Here is a 26,201-nt window from a genome sequence, read left to right on the forward strand (position 1 = left end):
GGGCTGGTGTTGTCAACCTCCGACGACCTTGCCCAGGTCTTCTGCCATACTATCCTGTTTGTATGTGCCGTGTGATGGCTCTGCTGATCACGCTCTGACACACAACCAGGTTAGCAGCTGCTTGACACTGAGTCAGTCCATTTGGACAGCCATTTCTATTGCTATTTTATTTTCACCGTCTTCTGACAGCGGGTCTTACAGCTTGACAGCATACCACAACTAAACCCATCCCAAAAAGAAAGTATCCAGTTTGATTTTGGTCCATAAGTCAAAGATGGGGTCTTAAATCAAGACCTACACTCATAGAAATGACTTGTTCGCCTTGTTGGCGCAATTCAAAAGGAGTAAGTTTGGACAACTCAAAAATAGTGTAAAAGTTGCCCAAACAAAATTCATTTTAGTTATCCGAACTTAAAAAATGCTGAAAAAGCTCAACAAGTTCCGTCAACTAATCAACTTTGTTGGCATTACTTAAAAAGTTGATGTAAGTCGTTGCGTCAACTTTTTAAGTAATGCCAACTTCTGAATTCAAGTTCAGGGAACTTAACATGTAAGTTGATGTAACTCGTTCATATTAAGTTACTGGTACTTATTGTTTTGAGTTAGTCCAATTTGGTACTTTGTTACTTAATTCACGTAATTGGATCATTTTCTGCACAATTAGCAGTATTCAAATATTTATTTTTGTAATCAGTGCAAAATTTTGTATACTATAGCACACCTCTAGAAAATTATACTAACCTAGTTTCATTTTCTGAGTTGTAACAACTCAATAAAGTAAGTGCAAATGAGTGCGACCAACATAATGATATCAAGTCAGCGTTACTCAAATTGTACGCGTTACTCGGAAAGTTGACGCAACGACATCAACTTACTGAGTAATGCCAACGAACAATTTCTATGAGTGTGTATTCATGATGCACTTATGGTCCATGGCAAGCCCGATTCGACCTTTGTGGCATTAAACCCAGTTAACAGGAAATTAATCCAGTAAATCGATTCAGTAAAGCAAATAAGCTCATGCATTCGATCACTAACGGCAACCAGCTTCGGTCGATTACCCCAGCTGCAGCGTGTGTAAACTCTAATTTGCATAGAGGCTGTACGTGAAATTATTGATTGGCTCCAAACAAAGGATTTGAACCGGTGCACGTAATCATGGCGCAGTGCAGTCCATTCAATCAAATGTTGTCATCAACCTATTTGATCGCAGTCAAATTTTCAAAAATGCCAAAATAATTCATTATTTTCAAAGTATCAGTGTTTCACCAGTTTTAGCAATTGGAAAACATATGTTTGTAAAACATATAAATTCATAACTTGAAAGCAAAACGAGGCCCTTTTCTAACTTTTCTAGTCCCTACCCATATAAAAACATGTTTATAAACAACATGTATGAGTGTGGCTTTAAATCAACACGCATTTTAGGTCAATAATGAAATCTGATGAAATAATGAAAATGAAAAATGAAAAAGTCACCTCACCAACCGGGGAAAAAAAAGGGACGATAAACTCGGAATTAACTTTCATTGGCCTTATGTGTGTGAGACGAACTGTCGCGGTTGATTGCAATCAAACAAACGATGTCTTATGTATTACTTTGTTCCGTGATGAAAATCGTGATGTTTTATTTAATCACTCTCGAAAAATGTATTTCTTTTGTAGGCTCTGACTTTGTTTTGTGATGAAAATCGTGATGTTTTATTTCATCACGCTTTAAAACAAACGATTTCTCATGTATTACTTTGTTTCGTGATGACAATTTTGATGTTTTATTTCATCACTCACGAAAAATTGATTTCTTATGTATTACTTTGTTTCGTGATGAAAACCGTGATGTTTTATTTCATCATCACGCTCTAAAACAAACGATTTCTTATGCATTATATTTGTTTTGTGATGAAAATCGTGATGTTTTATTTCATCACGCTCTAAACAATAATTATAGTTACATGCATTTCAAGAAAAAATCTTATTAAAACGGTAGGCCCTATGTTGTTTAGAAAAAATGTAGAAAGTGATGATGATGATGATGTCGATGATGATGATGATGATGATGATGATGATGATGATGATGATGATGATGATGATGATGATGTCTCCAAAAGTGTCCCGGTTTGTTTTTCTTGCCCTAAATCGTGCGTATATAAGGTACTTTAATAATCAATAATCAGTCCCGTGACGGCCTCCACTAACTAGCTACTAACTTGGGTTTATGGGCGCTGATATTTCATGTTCACTGTCACTTAGGGTGGTGCAATAATTATGTGTACCCCGGGGTGAATTCTCAAAATGGTTCCCCAAAAATCTCCTCCCCCCCCCCTTTGGCCTTCCCAAAAAATCCCCCCCCCCCCTTTGGCCGTGCCAAAAAACCTTTGCCCCCCCCCTTTTGACGTGCCAAAAAATCTTTGCCCCCCCCTTACACATGCAAGATTTTGGGGAACCCGAATTTAAAACCTTAAATTGTCTTAACATATAATGCGAGCTTAGCGAGCAGGAAATATTGCATATTTGAACGTGTTCGTAACGTTTTCCTACGCCTTTTAGGGCGTAATATAGAAACGGTGCCCAAAATATCTGTGCCAAAAATTGCTTGCCCCCCCCTTTCGACCTGCCAAAAATCGCTTGACCCCCCTTTCGACCTGCCAAAAATGCTTGCCCCCCCTTTTGGCCTGCCAAAAATCTTTGCCCCCCTATAATTCACCCCGGGCATACACATAATTATTGCACCACCCCTAATCAGCATCACAAAACCGGAACCCTTCAAAACAGCAGTAACAAAATATCTAAGCAACCAAGACTAAGCAAGAATTTCAAAACCACAGCGCAGATCACACATCCTGGCCGTTTGTCTCCATCTTGGAGTGTTGGACAGTACCAAACTCAAGACTCAAGACTCAAGACTTTGCACATCCCTTTTAAAGGGATTTTTTTATGAAAAGGCCGAGGTCATTTTCATTTCACGTCAACAAACATGGCGGCCAGTTCTGCATCTCAGGTAAATTCATCATCGAATTCAGTGGCTGATATCTTCGAATCTATGGACTATGGACCAAACCCAGAAGCACCAAGTGCTGCTCAGGTACGATTTTTAATAGATAGTGGTATTTAGTAACAAAATCATGTTTTGTATTGGGTGTGGGTGTAGCCTTTAGCTAGGTAAGCTTAAACCAGAGAAGATGTAATAAAGAGGAGGCCTTGATTAAGCTATCCTCAAACATATGTGTGAGACCGCTCACTCAAAGTAAATGATGAATCACCCTATTTAGCTGCTTTACAATAGAATACCACAATAGGGTTTGAACCCGGGATGGGTGTGATACACAAGTTGCAGCTAACTGCTTTTAGGGATAGGTCAGTGTGTGCATGTCATCATGCCATACACACCATGCATGCAGCAGACCCTGTCATCTTGTCAGATTTCAGATAAAATATGACTGAAGTTCCATGGCAAATTATAATTTTTGCTACTTGTTGCCACTTTCAGACTCTATTATTTATGATAAAGAATGTTATCAATTATCAGAATATCTTTATTAGGTTGGCAGGAAATGACAGGAAAATACATAAAATAATAAAATAGAAATGATCAACAATCATCACCTCTCTAAAAAATCCTAAAAATTTCTTCTTTAGAAATTTATATATTTACAAAAAACGGTGGATTTGGGGGGACATTTTACAGCACTCGATTTCTTTCTTGTATTATCCACATGTGGTATCCCATCCAAGCAGCAGGTCCTTAATACACGCTTTTCATACTTTTTAACAAATTCTCTATAGAAACATTGGAAATATTTTCAATTCTGAAGTGAAAATTGGTCAACCATGGGCGGTCACACACATAACATCATGGGATATTTCAAGTGGATGTCTAACTACTTGAGAATAAAGGACTATGAATAGATGCGACAGGATTACCTACGGGATTATCTCAAGGATATAATTCCGTTGACCCTCCTCTTTATTACATCTTCTCTGCTTAAACACATGAACATTTTTAGATTTTATGATCATTTATATGAACATACATACATCTTCATATGATGTGACCCGGTGATGTGATGTGTATGTATACATGACATGTTAAAATAACTATAGCTTTCAACAGCTGTACTTGATCCAACCGCGATCGTAAATCGCATATATTTTAATTAAGGTACAACGCGAACGCACAACCTTGGTTTTGGATACAATACTTTCTTCTAGAGGTTAATAACTGCGCATCGGTAATTTGGAGGGCAAAAAAAAAAAAAAAATCCAAACATTTTGCCTTTGGAACCGAGGAATATTCCGAGGTCCAAAGCAAAATGTTTAGATTTTTCACAATGCCCGACACACAGTATATTAATACCGATGCAAAGTTATTAACATGATTAACCTCATTCATAACCGTCACTTTAATCTCTTCACCTTACAAAATAACACAAATTTTTGCTCAAAAGTTTATGAAAATAGATGATTTTTACATCTTCCCTAAGTTCCAAAAATCGATCAGGCTAAAATAGGACGACCAATAACAAAAGTGCGTATCACAATCGGTGCAAATATGGTAGCGCGCAAATATAGCAGCCAGCACGCACGCAGTTTGTTCAACGCACAACAACATGCAAACGCCGGTCAATTGTGTGCGACATTGGAACAATTACGCATTTTGCGGTCAATTGTGAGATATTAATGACCTCGATTTGCATTCGCGTTTCACAAATAACTAAATGTGCGAAGTTTGCATGCATTTTGAGCAAAATAAATGAGTTTTGTCTATTTTGTACTGTAAAATTTGGTAAAAAGCTATTTTTGATTGTCAGTGATGTGAAATTTTGGACGCTCCCAAACAAAATCACACCATTTTTGACATTGCCAACACCGAATGACCCCCTTTTTTCTGAAAATTTAGCTTCCATGTTATTTTGCTGTATTTCAGCTAGAGCGTCATAGTACTAGTAGAAACCCTACCGTACCGGTACATGTTTTTTCACTGGTCATGTCAGTGACGCGAGTACGATAGCCATCTAGTACCGGTACAGTTGCTAGAGAAATCTAGCCAAGAATTCATCACCGATAGCTTCACATTCTAGGCTAGAAACCAAAATCTAGTCGGATTCGCTGAAGCATAACACCGTAAAGCAATGGAATTTCAGAAGTAAACACAGCCGATCACGACAGGCGATCGCATAAAAAAGTTGCCAAAATTACACTTCAGCCAAATTTTAAGACTGTCCAAAATAGGCAAATCTTGCTCAAAAGATACAATTGACTCATCAAAATAACTTTCATCCAAATTTCAACCTAAGTTACAGAATAAATAACCTCTGTTGCAAAAAATTGCACCGCTGTAGTCTGACCGAAAAACGATAGCAACGCACTCTAGCATGGAATGCATTTACTATCGTTGTATGCAAATTTGAAGCTAGAGTTAACTTCTCGAGTAATGGTACAGGTGTCGGTATTGTGCTGTTGTCGGCACCGTTTTTTAATGTCGACATCATCGACATGTCGATATAATTCATATACCGACGTCGACAGTGTCGACAAAATTCTTTTAAAAAAAAAAATGCCAATTTTTTTACAAAGTTGATACAGTTGTACATTTTAATTACTTTTGCTTCTATTGAACAGCTGGCAATGCATACTAATTCAATGTGTCCCTGACTGTTCACTAGAAGCAAAGGTAATCAAAATATACAAATTTATCCAACTTTGTAAAAAATAATTGGCATTTAAAAAAAAATTTTAGTAGCAGTATTTCTCTGGTTTCCAACCTTGAATAACAAGTAATTTTGGGCCTATAACTTGCTTTTCTGGCCAAAAAATATTTTTTGAAAATTAAAAAAAAAGAAAAAAGAAATTTTAGAATTTTTTTTTTGATGTCGACATGTCGGGATACGTGCGATGTTGACATGTCAACATAAGGCATGTCAACGACAGCACTAGGTGTCTGGGATCTACAGTCTGCACAAAAAGTAACTCAGCTGTTATAAATACGCCTATATAGATTCAGAACTAATAATTGTTTTCACAATATTTCAACATAAAAGAAGGATGACTTATTTACGCATTTTGATACCAAATTTGTCCAATTTTGTTCAATATTGACAATACAGCAGTGTTTTGAAAGAAAAATACCCCAATTTAAAAGTTGCAGTTATTTGTATTGATTTGAAGTAAGCGCTTGAAGATAATGGCGGGCTTTACGTGTTTACAGTGCTGGCATTATAACCATTGATCGCTGTAAACTGCAACTTTTATATTCTGGTATTTGTCTGTAAAAGCACTATGTGTTGTTAATATTGAACGACATTTGACGCAATGGGGTATCAAAATGCGTGTAAATAAATCATCCTTCTCGCTATGTTGAAATATTGTGAAAACAATTATTAGTTCTGAATCTATAGGCGATTTATAACAGCTGAGTTACTTTTTGTGCAGTCTTTATAACAATCATGACAATGATTTTATTTGGGGTGTGTATCATCGTATACTGCATATCTTTTTTTGCAACAAATGTTATTTATTCTGTTTTAAAATATTGAATACTGTATCTTTTGAGTAAAATATACCTATTTTGACCAGTCTAAAATTTTGTTTAAAAAAGTGTAATTTTAACAATATTTTTGATGCGATCGCCCGTCGTAATCGTTGTGAGAGGATGATGTCAAACCACTTGCTCGAGTACTTATCACAATGCAAATGTACATGTTCTTTGTTCTGGTGCCAATAATTTTAATGCTGCATTTTCATTTTCAGGCATGGTTAGAAAGTCACAATCGTAAACTTGGTCACTTCATTAATAACAAATGGGTGCATCCAGAAGGACGCAAAGTGTATGTGACCAAAGCGCCATCTACAGGTGAAACGTTGGCAACGACAGTCCAAGGAGAAGAGGAAGATGTGGAGTTGGCGGTTGGTGCGGCACGAAAGGCATACGATTCATGGAGTAAAATGCCTGGCCATGTCAGGGCAAGACATCTGTATAGGTTAGTGATTTTTATAGTTTCAGTTTCATCTGTTGAGAGAGAGATGCTTTTAAATTTAAATTTCCCTGATGACACACCCAAAGCCAAACTTTATGTCAAAAACCGTATATTTTCCTGAATGAGTATGATTGCCCTGACTGGCAAACAAAAGTGGGACTATTTCCCCATATTTTTGCTTCTACCACTAATCAGCATCAGCAGGACCTTTATTTTGACAGCATTTTGCAAATGCAAGGCAGAATCAACATTGAAAATTATAAGAGATGCCTTTTAAAAGCAACAAAATCACAAAGAGAACATCAAAAAGGCTCCAAAACAAGACAAGGGTTGGATTCGGCTGCCAACTTGCTGGACATATGTACTTTCTAGAAATAAAAACAGTGATGAATATCACAGTTATCGGCTCTCCTGAAATGTTTCCTTCACAGCGTGGCACGTCATATCCAGAAGCATCAGCGTCTGTTGAGTGTGATAGAGAGCTTGGACAATGGCAAACCAATCCGTGAATCTCGTGATGCAGACACACCATTAGTTGTCAGACATTTCTATCATCATGCTGGATGGGCTGAACTTATGGATACAGAAATGACAGGATGGAAATCAGTTGGTAGGTATAGATGAGTTGACCTCAATGTTTATCAACAAAGGCCAGGGACTGGTATATCGATATGCTTGAGGGAACTGCATACAACCACTTCATTGTTCAATAGCCTTATTTTGATGCGGCAGGAATTTTAAAAGTACAGGCCCTGAACAAAATATGATGCGCACGCATACTGCCAGCCAAAAAACAATCGAAATAATTGTGATGATGCTTACACATACTGCCAGGCATTGACGTCACAAGTCAACTTATCTATATAGATTTATTTGTGTTTAGGAATTTTGAAAAGTTTTCAAACTTTTTTTGCATCCAGCTTAACCCACATTGTAGCATAATGCATTTTTGGATACATATACCGATACTATTATAGTATGGAATTGAAACAATAAAAAATTTGCATTTATTCCTTGACATTCTGAAAAACTCAATTCCTGGAGTGGCATTTCAAAACTAAATGAAATTTATGGATGGATGGATGAACAGAAGTAGGAACGAGGGATTTTAAAGAAATCTCTCACTCAGAATAAGCTTTTATACTTTGGCTCTATAGATGTTGCAGAATATTTTACAAACATACCAAAGAAATCATCTTTCATTTATAACAGCCTTACTCTGGTAACAATGCAGTCATTCTTATCAGACATGTAAAATCAACGTTTTATTCTTCAGGTGTTGTAGGGGCAATTGTACCATGGAACTTCCCTCTGATGTTACTAACATGGAAAGTTTGCCCAGCCCTTGCTATGGGTAACACAATCATCTTGAAACCAGCTACATTCACACGACTTAGTGCCCTGCTCTTAGCTCAGATCTGTGCTGAGGCTGGTCTCCCACCAGGTGTGTTCAATGTAGTGACAGGGGGTGGTGCATTCGGTAGTAAGCTGGCGACTCATGGGGATGTGGATAAGGTAGCATTTACTGGATCGACTGAGGTAAGATTAGCCATATGGGAAAATACATTTTTTACTTTATTATAGTTTGCAGCATGCAGTGCAATCCTTGGTCTGTTCTTCTCAGAGGCTATGGTTGTAGTTAAGGGGGTACTACACCCCTGGCCAATTTTGTGCATATTTTTGCATTTTTCTCAAAAATTATAGGGCATTGGTGACAAGTAAGATATTTATATTATAGGGGCAAGGACTACAACTACTGCAACTCAAGGCAAGTAGTTATTGATTTATTGATAAAATACTGGTTTTCCCTCATTTTTGACTGTAACTCCACAACTGCTGTCTGTGCTGAAATAAATTTACCAGTGCAGTAGTTGTAGTCCTTGCCCCTATAATAAACATATCTTACTTGTCACCAATGCACTATAATTTTTGAGAAAAATGCAAAAATAGGCACAAAATTGGGCAAGGTAGTACCCCCTTAAAGGTGTAACTGACTTCCTGTTAGGCCTACATGTTGAAGAAATACTGAAATGTATATAATTATAACATAGTTCATAACCGAAGCAAGACTAGTGTCCATCCTCTATTCAAAGTTATGGGATCTTGTTGTAATTTGGAAGTGTAAGAAGATGTGGAGATCACTTGTTGTTTCTGTTTGTGTCAGACCAAATTCTTGCAATGGCCGTTTATCAGTATATTGACAAATTATGCAGATTCTCAAATCATTGGGTTTTTTTTTACAGCATAGTATTAGAATCACTGAAAGATATATAAAATCAAGTACAACCGTGTAATTTATTGTGCATAATTATTTTTTGCTGTATATAGGTTGGCCAGATCTTGAGACGAGCCACAGCAGGAACGGGCAAGAAGCTGTCTCTAGAACTTGGTGGCAAATCACCGTTTGTTGTCTTTGATTCAGCTGATTTGGACTCTGCTGTGGAAGGCATAGTGGATGCCATCTGGTTTAACCAAGGACAGGTATTGTAAAGCTTTTATGGCATGAAGTGCAGTCAGTGAAATGAGAGAGAAGTTCATTGCCAATTTATGCACATTTTGCAAATCACAAGCTTTCACTAAAACCATTTACATAATAGATGTGTGCTTTAAGGTTATTAATTATTTTAAACTGTTGTGATTTGGTAGGTCACAGCATCTTACTAATGGTAGTGCGCTTTGGCAAAAACTGCATTGCTCAATTCATAGCGAGCGTGTAGAAGAATTAAAATATCACATATATACTTTTATAGGTGCTGCGGTTCTTGAGTTACGTTGTAAAGAGGGCTGAAACAACAACACTTTTGTAAAACGTACATAACTCATTAACAACAATAAATTAAGCAAGTTTGCAAAATATACGATTTGTAAAATGGCCTTTTGCAAAACATCAAGGTGTTAATTTTCAATAATATATTGATCTAGATAATGAAAATCGCTCTACCCTTAAAGATGTCGCATAGATGAGCCTGCGATCTCTGACTGCAATAAGTATAAACACTATTGGGCTTTCTGTCATAAACACTTTCTACTTTTTTCATAAATGAGAAAATGACACCAGCTGCAAGGAAGTCTTGTTTATGTGTATTTGACCCCAATTATTGCTTGGGGTTGTTTGATGTGATTATTTAATTCTAACAAAACATTGCATAATTTTCAATTCTAGACCTTCACAATACAACAGCTGTCACACTAATATACGCATATATTTAATAGCTATTTTTAACTTAGATTTTCTTTTCTTTATCAACATTTTTATCTTTGTTTTCCTTTTTGTAGTCTAAAATTCTGTGTGCTCCCTTGTCTTGATCCTCACAGACAGCAATTGTCACACAAATGAGACCCTGTTTTAGAGACCCTTCTCTAAAGACCCTTCTCTTTGGCTTCCTCATTCATTGAAATTTCAAATTCATTAGGTTTCACTGCCTGAACACAATTGACGCGATTCCAAATACAGCGCGCCACCTACGATCACGCCTGGCTGATCTACTTCGCCCAGAGCATCATGGGTAAAAGTCGACATCCATGACGCGGCGACGATGAACCATCGACCAAGGAAACGGAAACGAGTGTTGCTGTCGATTACTCAACCACTTTTGTTTATTTACGTTGATGATGATCAGCTGTTGATTCAACCCTCCGACGATTTTTTTTTTTCATTTCTGCCTCCTTTTTAAAGTTAATTTCGACAGTCATGGTTTAGGCCTACCTCTGTGAATGTTCAGAGTGTTAGGCTTATTCCCACATAAAATAATGGGCATCAATTAAACCCTTATTTTCAAACTTTTCCGAACTTTCCGAGGCGCTTTGGGAAAATACTTTAGGCTCTCGCTTACAAGAAAAGAAAACACTTTCAGGTCTTTAAGCTTTGTTGTAAGTAGGGCTATAATAGACTTGATTTAAAAAAATATGATTGGGGATAGGCCTACTTAGACCCTCATGCACATATCCTTAAAAAAACCAATTTTAAAACCTTGTTTGTTTTTAGTAAAGTAGGCCTAATTCTCAATATTTAGAACAACGAAATATTCAATACATATTTTAACAGCATGGACAGCGTAAAGCATTTTTTTTAATGTGTTTTTTTTTCTGCCTCCTTTTTAAAGTTAATTTCGACAGTCATGGTTTTAGGCCTAGCTCTGTGAATGTTCAGAGTGTTAGGCCTATTCCCACACAAAATAATGGGCATCAATTAAACCCTTATTTTCAAACTTTTCCGAGCCCGATCGGAGGCGCTTGGGAAAATACTTTAGGCTCTCGTTTACAAGAAAAGAAAACACTGAAAAATATGATTGCGGATAGGCCTAATTTATATAGGCCTATATATCCTTTAAAAAAAAACAATTTTTAAACCTTGTTCGTTTTAATTAAAGTAGGCCTAATTTTCAATATTTAGAATAACGAAATATTCAATACATATTTTAACAGCATGGACAGCGTAAAGCATTTTTTTTTAAATACGATTAAAACGTTTTCAAATTTCAAATGTACTCTATTCCTATTCAACCATTTACGGTTAAAACTCGATGTCAAAAATGTTGATGTCTCTGATCGACCATCTAGGCCTATAAACCCGATGTCAAAATGTCAATTTTCGAGTTGATAATAGCAAATGCTTTTGATGCAAGACAATTTCAAACAGGTAATTTAATCTAAAACTCAAATTCGTGCCTTTTTATTTCTTGATTGGATAACTTTTCCCATAATTATTACCATACATATGATTAAGATAAAAGCGCTTTGGTTTTCATAAATGTTTTGAACGCTTGTCTTATTTTTTTTATTTTTATTATTTTTTCTTGCTAAACTAGGCCTATCGAGATGTTTTAGTTACATTTATAACCTTTTAACAAACTTGAATAGATATTATAAGCATTTTCGTGTGACGTTTTGAAACGCTCTTTGTAGCATGATGTAGGCCTACTGTATGATCATGAAAGGTCGTAAATTTAGAAGCCATTTCCTTCTATAGCCCTATAAACAAAACACTTTGGCCCTAATAATGTATAATGTCGGGAGAAAATATATACTTGCACTAAACAAATAAACCTGTTAATTTTTAAAATAAACTCTCGTGGTGCAATTCTGTCAACAAAATTACATAGGCTTATGAACCGGGGGCTGGGGTAGGCTTATGAACTGGGGCTGGGGACTCAGCCCCTCAATAAATTTGGTGCGGGAGCTCGAATAGGCCTACTCTTCTGTATGAATAGGCACGTTTTCATTTTCAAAGTCCACAATGCCATAAAGGTTGGACTACACTACAGTTCAGTTCTTTTCACAGTGTTGACTTATAATTTCATGAGAAAGAAAATGGGAAAGATTTTAATCTTTCCCATTTTCTTTTTCTTTTTAAAAAAACATGTAGGCCTATAGACCTAGGCCTAGGTGTTTAAAATTGTCCAATTGAATATTTAGTCGAAAAAGTGTCAAATTTAAACCTTAATTGTGACACGATCTGGTTCATGGGGGCCAAAGGAGGCATTTTTGAAAATTGTGTTACTGTAGCCTAATTAGGCTATCATTTTAAATTGAAAACACTAAAGGTCTAGCATACTTGGTTCTAAAGTTATAAAGTTTTTTCATGCAGATTTTCTTGATATGCCTTAAAATAATGATCTTTTAAAATTCATGTACTCTTTTGCAGTTTGAAACTTTCTTCACCTTTATTATATAATGCTAGAACTCTATGAGGTATTGTTGAACTTATGCATGAAAGTCTCAAATTGAAATATTAACAAAAAATAAATGCTATTTTTATGCGGTAAGCTATGCCTACAAAGTGTTTTTATTGCGATCGTAATTTTTTTAATGTTTGATAGTAGGCCTAATATAATTTAAAATACAAATTTAGGCTAAACATAAAATAAGGACAAATCAAACAATAACAATAATAACAAAAACGGCAAACCAATGTAATGCATGTTTATAAGTAATGAGTATTAAGAATCTTTTTAAAATTTACTTGAATTTCTTTTGTTGTAGGCCTATTCACACAGGGCGGGTATATAAGCGCCTTCGTGCAAAAAACAAAACACATTTTTAGTAAATGTAGGCCGATTACAAAAACGCAACACCTATAGTAGGCATATCACCTCAAAAATAATCGCAGCAGAAACACGTTATTTAATGTTCATACATTATTGAGCTTTATTAAAGCATCAAAAATCAAAAAACAGAATTGAAATCGGTCAATGCATTGTGATGTAAAGCGCCAATTTAAAGATGCTCGTAGATGGAATGAAATCCTGCCACAAATGGCTGTAATGACAAAATTGGCACATTTCGAGATTTTGAAGGTATATTTAGACGCTTGCTTGAAAAAGCAGCATTAATTTAAATATCACATGTTAAATTCCTATCTTTCCTGACTTCGTTACAGAAAACAAAATTTAAAAATCTATCATTGAATAATCATAATAAATTAACCAAATATACTATTTTAGCAATTTCAGCCAATCTGCAGACAAATTAAATATCAAAAAATGACTAAGTTCAGCTAATTAATATGCAAAATTGATGCCAATAGAAAACCGTACATGATATAAAGGTGCGGGTTTTTTTGCACACATATGTATACAACGTTCTTTCAATTGATAACGAAAAATACACAAAAAGTAATTAATTATGCAAATTAGGTAATTACAGCTAATTAAGTATTTATGCTATTATTATGCAAATTAGGCATGAGTAATTTTAGGTTTTTTCAATATTTAATGAACGCCTGTTCATTCATCATAATTTTTTTATGTATGTTCCTGTTATGAGGTTGAATAAATGAACTGCAGTTAATTATTTAAAAACAATACAAAAAATAAAAAGTTTGACATTTTGACGGTGTCTAGAATATAATTTTAATTTTACTGTAAACATGGTATGTGTCACCATTACTCAAAGTTAAGTCCTAAAAGTAAAAATTAAAATTCAGTTGCAATGAGACTTTAAATTAACATTTTGTCATCTGGATTAACATGGGAGGACAATCGGAAAAGTGAACAGCAAATTTTACTGTACCGCGTATACAAAAATAGTATGGCCTTGGACACACACAATGGCTTAGAGCTATTGCGGTTTGGAAAATTACTCCCTAAAAAAAACATTGATTAATGTTTTGCTTCAACTGGTTTTAGGAAGTGTTTCATTTGTTGTCGACGGAATTAATTTGCATGCTAAGAAAGATTAGTATTTCAGCTAAATGGTGGTAGTTCCTTTACTTCAATAGGCCTATATTTACTGATTTATGAGCGATTTTCAAAAATCCATAAAAACAGGCAGTAGCTCTTAAACAAAACAATTTTAATTTAGGAGGAACCGATGTTAGCCTCGGAAAGGCTTCACACATCATATATTAAAAATTTAAACAATTTGGATAAATGAAGCATATGAAGAAATTCATTTATCGACATGGATGTTTTCTAAAATTGGCCAAATTTGAAGCGCGCCCTTTTCAATTCACTGTTATGCTTGCATGCACAGTGTAGCAGAATTATTGTGCAGCCACTGTGACATACCTACCTATAGTATGGATGTTGGTGTTATATTATTATCGTATTGAACAAACAATAAATTCAGAAAGAATTAAAACAATTTATTCTAATAACCAAAATAAAACCTATGCGTTTTCCATTTTTAAAAAAAGGACAGGCCTAGGGCTACTTCAAGATTGACTAGGCTCACAGCGTATCGGGCTGAAAAGCATCGTAAAGTTTAAAAACAAAAAGGGCGGTTTTAGAAAATGGGATAACAAAAAGTTAACACCTAGTATCAACATCAAGTTTATGGGTTTTAGAAAAGGACATCTATGAATATCAAACTGCAATATTTCACTTCAACACAGAAAGTCTCAAAAAATTTCAAAAAGTACTACAAAACATTGTGTTTTTAGAGTAATAATCACAAACATGGTCAGCTATGGTTGATGAAAAACGATGTCGAATTCCAGACACGGAAATGCCAATTTTCACTGCCGTCAAGGTGGCGCTGTATTTGGAATCGCGAGAATTGATCATGTCTCACCTCCTTTTTCAACCAAATCGACGGTAATAACTCACTTCCCGGGAACTAAATACCACACAAGGTCATGTAACTCATTGACCCATGTGTGTCATATACTGCCTCTAGCTACAATGACAGCCTGGTGATCTGGTCACCTCAGTGACAGATACCAACCTCAGGAGGGAATTCAAGTTGTAATTAATTATGTTCAGGCAGTGAAACCTAATGTTAATTTGACATTAAAAATAATTTTTTTTTTTAAATTTCCATTCATAAAATAAGGTGTGCAGTGCAGGATCTAGACTTATTGTTCAGGAGACGGTTGCACCAGCCCTTGTAGACAAGCTAAGAGACCGGATCCTTAACCTCCGACTAGGAGACTCACTCGACAAATCAGTAGATATGGGGGCCATTGTAGACCCTTCACAGAAGAAGACTGTAGAGCAGTATGTGGAGGAGGCTAGGAGTGAGGGAGCGGAGGTAAGTGTGTATTTTCAATAAATAAATAATTAAAAAAAATGCAATATTTGCAGGGATGTGAGAGTTCCTCTTTTCAGCTGATTTCCTCTTTTTTTTTTTTTTTTTACGTGTTTCCTGGTTCAAAGAAAGAAGTATTGTTCTCGGCTCATGATAATCAATAAAAGTACAACTATATCTGATGCATTTAACTAGTGTGTAAATCAAGATAACAATGAAAACTAAAATGACATTTTGTTCTTACAGATAATACAAAACTGGGATTGTGTACCTAAACAAGGTTGTTATTACCCACCAACTGTCATCAATAATGTGCAGACATCATCCAGAGTTGTAATGGAGGAGGTAGGTATTGTGTGTTAAGGTTTAAAGAAGCCATACACAACTTAGCACATGAGAAGTTGAGAACCTTTAAGTTTTCTGTATATTGTTATAATGACAAAGGTAATCTGTCAAAAAATGCATTACACTCGGACATACATCAGTCTTATAATTCTTGACCTATAACAAGTGACTAATTGTTTAAATAGTTTCAGATATCTGAAGCAAGACGCTTGAGCTGAAATTCCAACTGAATTCAATTTCCTTAAATTCCATTAAATTGTCTCACATGATTCATGTGTACTGCTAATATAAAATTGAATCTCAAATAACTTACAAAAAACAGAACAGCTAGACTCTTTTAGTATCACTGTTACTAGCAAAATAGTATCTTCATCCAGTGATGAAACTTGTTGCAAAACCAAAAAGGCCAAAAGAAGACTTCACATACTTCACATCAAAATAGGGAAACACAAATACGATTCCGTATTAATATAATAACTAATATACATGTACAATGTACTGGTATTCAATTTGACACAAACAAAAATTGTGGCTCTTATATTAAAGAAAAAAAAAAGTTTTGTTCCACATGCTTCTTTTATTTGCAGATCTTTGGACCAGTACTTGTTGTCCTTCCTTTCCGAACTGCCAAAGAAGCAGTGGCCCTTGGCAACAATACCAACTATGGATTAGCAGCCAGTGTATGGACAGAGAAAGTCAGTCTGGGTTTAGAAGTAGCTTTGAGTATGAAAGCTGGTGCTGTATGGATTAATGGACATAATATGTTTGATGCTGCAGCAGGATTTGGTGGTTATAGACACAGTGGGTATGGCAGGGATGGAGGCAAAGAGGTTTGTACAGTTTAGGACTCATGAGCTGGTGTACATGTATACCAAGAACAAAACATTGTTAGTTTAACCTCTGTGGAAAACAGGGTCGGTCTGATTTTTGAATGAAATTTTAAAGTCGTAGGCAAAACAAGTATAGGCCTACTATAACTTTATTTTTCTGCTGTCTCACTTCATTCATGTTTAAAACAGTTTAAAACTTTCTAGAATTTTCAAATTGAGACCTGTACCTCACAAAATGAGAGTCACTGAATTGATTTCCTAGTTATAGTCAAGCTAGCGGGACACCCGCTAGATGAGTAAATGGGAGTGTTAACTAAAACAGGTAGAAGATTCCTATTCTTCAGATCATAAGCTTTAAAATGATACTGGACATGTCAATCTAGATTTCTCATTTGGTGTTCAAATGTTGACTTTTCCCTGAGATTTTTGTTTAATTTGTGGCATGTTTATTTGTCTTAGCATCTTTGGGGACTTTCCACTCATTTTGTGGGAACAGGTCTCAATTAGGGTCGGTATACTCTTTTACTCCAAATTTACAAGATTAGGGTGGATTGGGCGAGTAGAAGCAAACAAATTGGAGAAATTAAGTCTGAGCTAATAATGAGTCTCAAAGTAGGTGATTAAATAAGTAGGTGCCGTTCAATGTGCAAGGATGAAATTTGTCCAGTCTTGGCTGATTTGAGGGATAGAATAAATTGCCATCAGGTGCTGTATGGGGCAGGGAAGATTTGTTTGGTGACTATCAATATAGCAGGCCTAGCAAAAAAAAGAGACAAGAACAGGTAATGAAGTATTTTTATTTGCAAAAATACAACAAGCTTGTGTATGGACCAAGATTGTCAGATTACTATGCATTGTATAGGTGGATGTCTTTTGCCCTTTAACATTCCACTTTCATTTTGTTAAGCGACGTCAACTTTTATTCAGTAGAGTTTGATATACTGTGGCAAACGAATGGGTAAGTTCACAAGCTTTTGTTTTTGTTTAAATTTCATCCAGTAACATGTTCATATCCTTTCTTTAATATACAGGGCTTATATGAGTATGTGATGCCTTCCTGGTCCAAGAAGTACAGACCAACTCCAGTAGATGTGGACATGAAAGTTTTTGGTAACTATGTCCCTGCTGTCCCATCTGTTGCTGATCCCAAGAGTTCTCAAATTGTTGTTGCTGGACATCAATTGCCAAGGTTAGTGTTAGTGCTACAGGAGAACAGTGTGGTATGGTGTTTGATTTCTTTGCAATCCAATTGAATGCCCGTGGCTATCTGGATTACTGATAGCTGGACCAGATCTATCTTGTAGATGTGATGGCCTAGGCCCTGGGAAGATGAAAACCCAGGTTCAGTAAAAAATAGGGATATATGGCCAGGTTTGAAAAGTCTGAAATAAGGTTTGTTATTTAAAAGTCCAAGTCACACTCTTACACTGAACTGATAATGCCCTTTAAATGATTGTTATAAGGCCTTAATCATGACTATTAATGTACATATACTTAGTAACCATCCAAGACTCTTGAAATCAAACTCTCTATTTTGTCCTCAACAGTATTGACCGTACATACAAGTTGTACTATGGTGGAGCACAGAAGAGGCCAGATGGGATGTATTCTAGACAGGTTTTGTCTCCTTCTGGTGAAGTGATGGCTGTAGTATCCGATGCCAACAGAAAAGATGTGAGGAATGCAGTAGAAGCGGCACATAAGGCAGCACCAGGGTGAGTAAATCAGGCTTGTAGCAGGCATGAGGCTATGATATGATGTATTGCCACTTTAGTCTCCTAATTGGTCCACAGTTATTACATGATTTAGGGACTTGGGTTAAGATGATGTTAGCTGTTAAATAGGCAGCACCAGGGTGAGTAAATCAGGCTTGTAGCAGGCATGAGGCTATGATATGATGTATTGCCTCTTTAGTCTCCTAATTGGTCCACAGTTATTACATGATTTAGGGACTTGGGTTAAGATGATGTTAGCTGTTAAATAGGCACCACCGGGGTGAGTAAATCAGGCTTGTAGCAGGCATGAGGCTATGATATGATGTATTGCCACTTTAGTCTCCTAATTGGTCCACAGTTATTACATGATTTAGGGAATTGGGTTAAGATGATGTTAGCTGTTAAATAGGCACCACCGGGGTGAGTAAATCAGGCTTGTAGCAGGCATGAGGCTATGATATGATGTATTGCCACTTTAGTCTCCTAATTGGTCCACAGTTATTACATGATTTAGGGACGTGGGTTAAGATGAGGTTAGCTGTTAAATAGGCACCACCAGGGTGAGTAAATCAGGCTTGTAGCAGGCATGAGGCTATGATATGATGTATTGCCACTTTGTTCTCCTAATTGGTCCACAGTTATTACATGATTTACGGACTTGGGTTAAGATGATGTTAGCTGTTAAATAGGCACCACCGGGGTGAGTAAATCAGGCTTGTAGCAGGCATGAGGCTATGATATGATGTATTGCCACTTTAGTTTCCTAATTGGTCCACAGTTATTACATGATTTAGGGACTTGGGTTAAGATGATGTTAGCTGTTAAATAGGCACCACCGGGGTGAGTAAATCAGGCTTGTAGCAGGCATGAGGCTATGATATGATGTATTGCCACTTTAGTCTCCTAATTGGTCCACAGTTATTACATGATTTAGGGAATTGGGTTAAGATGATGTTAGCTGTTAAATAGGCACCACCGGGGTGAGTAAATCAGGCTTGTAGCAGGCATGAGGCTATGATATGATGTATTGCCACTTTAGTCTCCTAATTGGTCCACAGTTATTACATGATTTAGGGACTTGGGTTAAGATGATGTTAGCTGTTAAATAGGCACCTCCGGGGTGAGTAAATCAGGCTTGTAGCAGGCATGAGGCTATGATATGATGTATTGCCACTTTGTTCTCCTAATTGGTCCACAGTTATTACATGATTTAGAGACTTGGGTTAAGATGATGTTAGGTTAGCTGTTAAATAGGCACCACCGGGGTGAGTAAATCAGGCTTGTAGCAGGCATGAGGCTATGATATGATGTATTGCCACTTTAGTCTCCTAATTGGTCCACAGTTATTACATGATTTAGGGACTTGGGTTAAGATGATGTTAGCTGTTAAATAGGCACCACCGGGGTGAGTAAATCAGGCTTGTAGCAGGCATGAGGCTATGATATGATGTATTGCCACTTTAGTCTCCTAATTGGTCCACAGTTATTACATGATTTAGGGACTTGGGTTAAGATGATGTTAGCTGTTAAATAGGCACCACCAGGGTGAGTAAATCAGGCTTGTAGCAGGCATGAGGCTATGATATGACGTATTGCCACTTTAGTTTCCTAATTGGTCCACAGTTATTACATGATTTAGGGACTTGGGTTAAGATGATGTTAGCTGTTAAATAGGCACCACCAGGGTGAGTAAATCAGGCTTGTAGCAGGCATGAGGCTATGATATGATGTATTGCCACTTTGTTCTCCTAATTGGTCCACAGTTATTACATGATTTAGGGACTTGGGTTAAGATGAGGTTAGCTGTTAAATAGGCACCACCAGGGTGAGTAAATCAGGCTTGTAGCAGGCATGAGGCTATGATATGATGTATTGCCACTTTAGTTTCCTAATTGGTCCACAGTTATTACATGATTTAGGGACTTGGGTTAAGATGATGTTAGCTGTTAAATAGGCACCACCGGGGTGAGTAAATCAGGCTTGTAGCAGGCATGAGGCTATGATATGATGTATTGCCACTTTAGTTTCCTAATTGGTCCACAGTTATTACATGATTTAGGGACTTGGGTTAAGATGAGGTTAGCTGTTAAATAGGCACCACCAGGGTGAGTAAATCAGGCTTGTAGCAGGCATGAGGCTATGATATGATGTATTGCCACTTTGTTCTCCTAATTGGTCCACAGTTATTACATGATTTAGGGACTTGGGTTAAGATGATGTTAGGTTAGCTGTTAAATAGGCACCACCGGGGTGAGTAAATCAGGCTTGTAGCAGGCATGAGGCTATGATATGATGTATTGCCACTTTAGTCTCCTAATTGGTCCACAGTTATTACATGATTTAGGGACTTGGGTTAAGATGATGTTAGCTGTTAAATAGGCAGCACCAGGGTGAGTAAATCAGGCTTGTAGCAGGCATGAGGCTATGGTATGATGTATTGCCACTTTAGTCTCCTAATTGGTCCACAGTTATTGCATGATTTAGGGACTTGGGTTAAGATGAGGTTAGCTGTTAAATAGGCACCACCGGGGTGAGTAAATCAGGCTTGTAGCAGGCATGAGGCTATGATATGATGTATTGCCACTTTGTTCTCCTAATAGGTCCACAGTTATTACATGATTTAGGGACTTGGGTTAAGATGATGTTAGCTGTTAAATAGGCACCACCGGGGTGAGTAAATCAGGCTTGTAGCAGGCATGAGGCTATGATATGATGTATTGCCACTTTAGTCTCCTAATTGGTCCACAGTTATTACATGATTTAGGGACTTGGGTTAAGATGATGTTAGGTTAGCTGTTAAATAGATACCACCGGGGTGAGTAAATCAGGCGTGTAGCAGGCATGAGGCTATGATATGATGTATTGCCACTTTGTTCTCCTAATTGGTCCACAGTTATTACATGATTTAGGGACTTGGGTTAAGATGATGTTAGCTGTTAAATAGGCACCACCAGGGTGAGTAAATCAGGCTTGTAGCAGGCATGAGGCTATGATATGATGTATTGCCACTTTAGTCTCCTAATTGGTCCACAGTTATTACATGATTTAGGGACTTGGGTTAAGATGATGTTAGCTGTTAAATAGGCACCACCGGGGTGAGTAAATCAGGCGTGTAGCAGGCATGAGGCTATGATATGATGTATTGCCACTTTAGTCTCCTAATTGGTCCACAGTTATTACATGATTTAGGGACTTGGGTTAAGATGATGTTAGGTTAGCTGTTAAATAGGTACCACCGTTGTGAGTAAATCAGGCTTGTAGCAGGCATGAGGCTATGATATGATGTATTGCCACTTTGTTCTCCTAATTGGTCCACAGTTATTACATGATTTAGGGACGTGGGTTAAGATGAGGTTAGCTGTTAAATAGGCACCACCGGGGTGAGTAAATCAGGCTTGTAGCAGGCATGAGGCTATGATATGATGTATTGCCACTTTGTTCTCCTAATTGGTCCACAGTTATTACATGATTTAGAGACTTGGGTTAAGATGATGTTAGGTTAGCTGTTAAATAGGCACCACCAGGGTGAGTAAATCAGGCTTGTAGCAGGCATGAGGCTATGATATGATGTATTGCCACTTTAGTCTCCTAATTGGTCCACAGTTATTACATGATTTAGGGACTTGGGTTAAGATGAGGTTAGCTGTTAAATAGGCACCACCGGGGTGAGTAAATCAGGCTTGTAGCAGGCATGAGGCTATGATATGATGTATTGCCACTTTAGTCTCCTAATTGGTCCACAGTTATTACATGATTTACGGACTTGGGTTAAGATGATGTTAGCTGTTAAATAGGCAGCACCAGGGTGAGTAAATCAAGCGTGTAGCAGGCATGAGGCTATGATATGATGTATTGCCACTTTAGTTTCCTAATTGGTCCACAGTTATTACATGATTTAGGGACTTGGGTTAAGATGAGGTTAGCTGTTAAATAGGCACCACCAGGGTGAGTAAATCAGGCTTGTAGCAGGCATGAGGCTATATGATATGATGTATTGCCACTTTAGTCTCCTAATTGGTCCACAGTTATTACATGATTTAGGGACTTGGGTTAAGATGAGGTTAGCTGTTAAATAGGCACCACCAGGGTGAGTAAATCAGGCTTGTAGCAGGCATGAGGCTATATGATATGATGTATTGCCACTTTAGTCTCCTAATTGGTCCACAGTTATTACATGATTTAGGGACTTGGGTTAAGATGATGGGTTAGCTGTTAAATAGGCACCACCGGGGTGAGTAAATCAGGCTTGTAGCAGGCATGAGGCTATGATATGATGTATTGCCACTTTGTTCTCCTAATTGGTCCACAGTTATTACATGATTTAGGGACTTGGGTTAAGATGATGTTAGCTGTTAAATAGGCACCACCGGGGTGAGTAAATCAGGCTTGTAGCAGGCATGAGGCTATGATATGATGTATTGCCACTTTAGTTTCCTAATTGGTCCACAGTTATTACATGATTTAGGGACTTGGGTTAAGATGATGTTAGCTGTTAAATAGGCACCACCGGGGTGAGTAAATCAGGCTTGTAGCAGGCATGAGGCTATGATATGATGTATTGCCACTTTGTTCTCCTAATTGGTCCACAGTTATTACATGATTTAGAGACTTGGGTTAAGATGATGTTAGGTTAGCTGTTAAATAGGCACCACCGGGGTGAGTAAATCAGGCTTGTAGCAGGCATGAGGCTATGATATGATGTATTGCCACTTTGTTCTCCTAATTGGTCCACAGTTATTACATGATTTAGGGACTTGGGTTAAGATGATGTTAGGTTAGCTGTTAAATAGGCACCACCGGGGTGAGTAAATCAGGCTTGTAGCAGGCATGAGGCTATGATATGATGTATTGCCACTTTGTTCTCCTAATTGGTCCACAGTTATTACATGATTTAGAGACTTGGGTTAAGATGATGTTAGGTTAGCTGTTAAATAGGCACCACCGGGGTGAGTAAATCAGGCTTGTAGCAGGCATGAGGCTATGATATGATGTATTGCCACTTTAGTCTCCTAATTGGTCCACAGTTATTACATGATTTAGGGACTTGGGTTAAGATGATGTTAGCTGTTAAATAGGCACCACCGGGGTGAGTAAATCAGGCTTGTAGCAGGCATGAGGCTATGATATGATGTATTGCCACTTTAGTCTCCTAATTGGTCCACAGTTATTACATGATTTAGGGACTTGGGTTAAGATGATGTTAGCTGTTAAATAGGCACCACCAGGGTGAGTAAATCAGGCTTGTAGCAGGCATGAGGCTATGATATGACGTATTGCCACTTTAGTTTCCTAATTGGTCCACAGTTATTACATGATTTAGGGACTTGGGTTAAGATGATGTTAGCTGTTAAATAGGCACCACCAGGGTGAGTAAATCAGGCTTGTAGCAGGCATGAGGCTATGATATGATGTATTGCCACTTTGTTCTCCTAATTGGTCCACAGTTATTACATGATTTAGGGACTTGGGTTAAGATGAGGTTAGCTGTTAAATAGGCACCACCAGGGTGAGTAAATCAGGCTTGTAGCAGGCATGAGGCTATGATATGATGTATTGCCACTTTAGTTTCCTAATTGGTCCACAGTTATTACATGATTTAGGGACTTGGGTTAAGATGATGTTAGCTGTTAAATAGGCACCACCGGGGTGAGTAAATCAGGCTTGTAGCAGGCATGAGGCTATGATATGATGTATTGCCACTTTAGGTTTCCTAATTGGTCCACAGTTATTACATGATTTAGGGACTTGGGTTAAGATGAGGTTAGCTGTTAAATAGGCACCACCAGGGTGAGTAAATCAGGCTTGTAGCAGGCATGAGGCTATGATATGATGTATTGCCACTTTGTTCTCCTAATTGGTCCACAGTTATTACATGATTTAGGGACTTGGGTTAAGATGATGTTAGGTTAGCTGTTAAATAGGCACCACCGGGGTGAGTAAATCAGGCTTGTAGCAGGCATGAGGCTATGATATGATGTATTGCCACTTTAGTCTCCTAATTGGTCCACAGTTATTACATGATTTAGGGACTTGGGTTAAGATGATGTTAGCTGTTAAATAGGCAGCACCAGGGTGAGTAAATCAGGCTTGTAGCAGGCATGAGGCTATGGTATGATGTATTGCCACTTTAGTCTCCTAATTGGTCCACAGTTATTGCATGATTTAGGGACTTGGGTTAAGATGAGGTTAGCTGTTAAATAGGCACCACCAGGGTGAGTAAATCAGGCTTGTAGCAGGCATGAGGCTATGATATGATGTATTGCCACTTTGTTCTCCTAATAGGTCCACAGTTATTACATGATTTAGGGACTTGGGTTAAGATGATGTTAGCTGTTAAATAGGCACCACCGGGGTGAGTAAATCAGGCTTGTAGCAGGCATGAGGCTATGATATGATGTATTGCCACTTTAGTCTCCTAATTGGTCCACAGTTATTACATGATTTAGGGACTTGGGTTAAGATGATGTTAGGTTAGCTGTTAAATAGATACCACCGGGGTGAGTAAATCAGGCGTGTAGCAGGCATGAGGCTATGATATGATGTATTGCCACTTTGTTCTCCTAATTGGTCCACAGTTATTACATGATTTAGGGACTTGGGTTAAGATGATGTTAGCTGTTAAATAGGCACCACCAGGGTGAGTAAATCAGGCTTGTAGCAGGCATGAGGCTATGATATGATGTATTGCCACTTTAGTCTCCTAATTGGTCCACAGTTATTACATGATTTAGGGACTTGGGTTAAGATGATGTTAGCTGTTAAATAGGCACCACCGGGGTGAGTAAATCAGGCGTGTAGCAGGCATGAGGCTATGATATGATGTATTGCCACTTTAGTCTCCTAATTGGTCCACAGTTATTACATGATTTAGGGACTTGGGTTAAGATGATGTTAGGTTAGCTGTTAAATAGGTACCACCGGGGTGAGTAAATCAGGCTTGTAGCAGGCATGAGGCTATGATATGATGTATTGCCACTTTGTTCTCCTAATTGGTCCACAGTTATTACATGATTTAGGGACGTGGGTTAAGATGAGGTTAGCTGTTAAATAGGCACCACCGGGGTGAGTAAATCAGGCTTGTAGCAGGCATGAGGCTATGATATGATGTATTGCCACTTTGTTCTCCTAATTGGTCCACAGTTATTACATGATTTAGAGACTTGGGTTAAGATGATGTTAGGTTAGCTGTTAAATAGGCACCACCAGGGTGAGTAAATCAGGCTTGTAGCAGGCATGAGGCTATGATATGATGTATTGCCACTTTAGTCTCCTAATTGGTCCACAGTTATTACATGATTTAGGGACTTGGGTTAAGATGAGGTTAGCTGTTAAATAGGCACCACCGGGGTGAGTAAATCAGGCTTGTAGCAGGCATGAGGCTATGATATGATGTATTGCCACTTTAGTCTCCTAATTGGTCCACAGTTATTACATGATTTACGGACTTGGGTTAAGATGATGTTAGCTGTTAAATAGGCAGCACCAGGGTGAGTAAATCAAGCGTGTAGCAGGCATGAGGCTATGATATGATGTATTGCCACTTTAGTTTCCTAATTGGTCCACAGTTATTACATGATTTAGGGACTTGGGTTAAGATGAGGTTAGCTGTTAAATAGGCACCACCAGGGTGAGTAAATCAGGCTTGTAGCAGGCATGAGGCTATATGATATGATGTATTGCCACTTTAGTCTCCTAATTGGTCCACAGTTATTACATGATTTAGGGACTTGGGTTAAGATGAGGTTAGCTGTTAAATAGGCACCACCAGGGTGAGTAAATCAGGCTTGTAGCAGGCATGAGGCTATATGATATGATGTATTGCCACTTTAGTCTCCTAATTGGTCCACAGTTATTACATGATTTAGGGA

The 26,201-nt window shown here is 37.6% G+C and overlaps 1 protein-coding gene across 1 annotated transcript in view; it reads left to right on the plus strand.

The window, feature by feature from the left end:
- The first annotated feature begins 2,953 nt into the window (after nucleotides 1-2,953).
- LOC140165712 (aldehyde dehydrogenase family 16 member A1-like) overlaps nucleotides 2,954-26,201 on the plus strand; it is a 42,432-nt gene continuing 19,184 nt past the window's right edge. The window contains exons 1-10 of the mRNA XM_072189022.1: nucleotides 2,954-3,082; nucleotides 6,748-6,977; nucleotides 7,406-7,584; nucleotides 8,251-8,513; nucleotides 9,303-9,455; nucleotides 15,249-15,446; nucleotides 15,690-15,788; nucleotides 16,376-16,618; nucleotides 17,650-17,807; nucleotides 18,166-18,333. Of these exons, the coding sequence (XP_072045123.1) occupies nucleotides 2,975-3,082; nucleotides 6,748-6,977; nucleotides 7,406-7,584; nucleotides 8,251-8,513; nucleotides 9,303-9,455; nucleotides 15,249-15,446; nucleotides 15,690-15,788; nucleotides 16,376-16,618; nucleotides 17,650-17,807; nucleotides 18,166-18,333 (1,799 nt within the window). The 5' untranslated portion in view covers nucleotides 2,954-2,974. The remainder of the gene's footprint in view (nucleotides 3,083-6,747; nucleotides 6,978-7,405; nucleotides 7,585-8,250; nucleotides 8,514-9,302; nucleotides 9,456-15,248; nucleotides 15,447-15,689; nucleotides 15,789-16,375; nucleotides 16,619-17,649; nucleotides 17,808-18,165; nucleotides 18,334-26,201) is intronic.

This window comes from Amphiura filiformis, chromosome 12, assembly GCF_039555335.1.
Source record: "Amphiura filiformis chromosome 12, Afil_fr2py, whole genome shotgun sequence".
NCBI lineage: Eukaryota > Metazoa > Echinodermata > Ophiuroidea > Amphilepidida > Amphiuridae > Amphiura > Amphiura filiformis.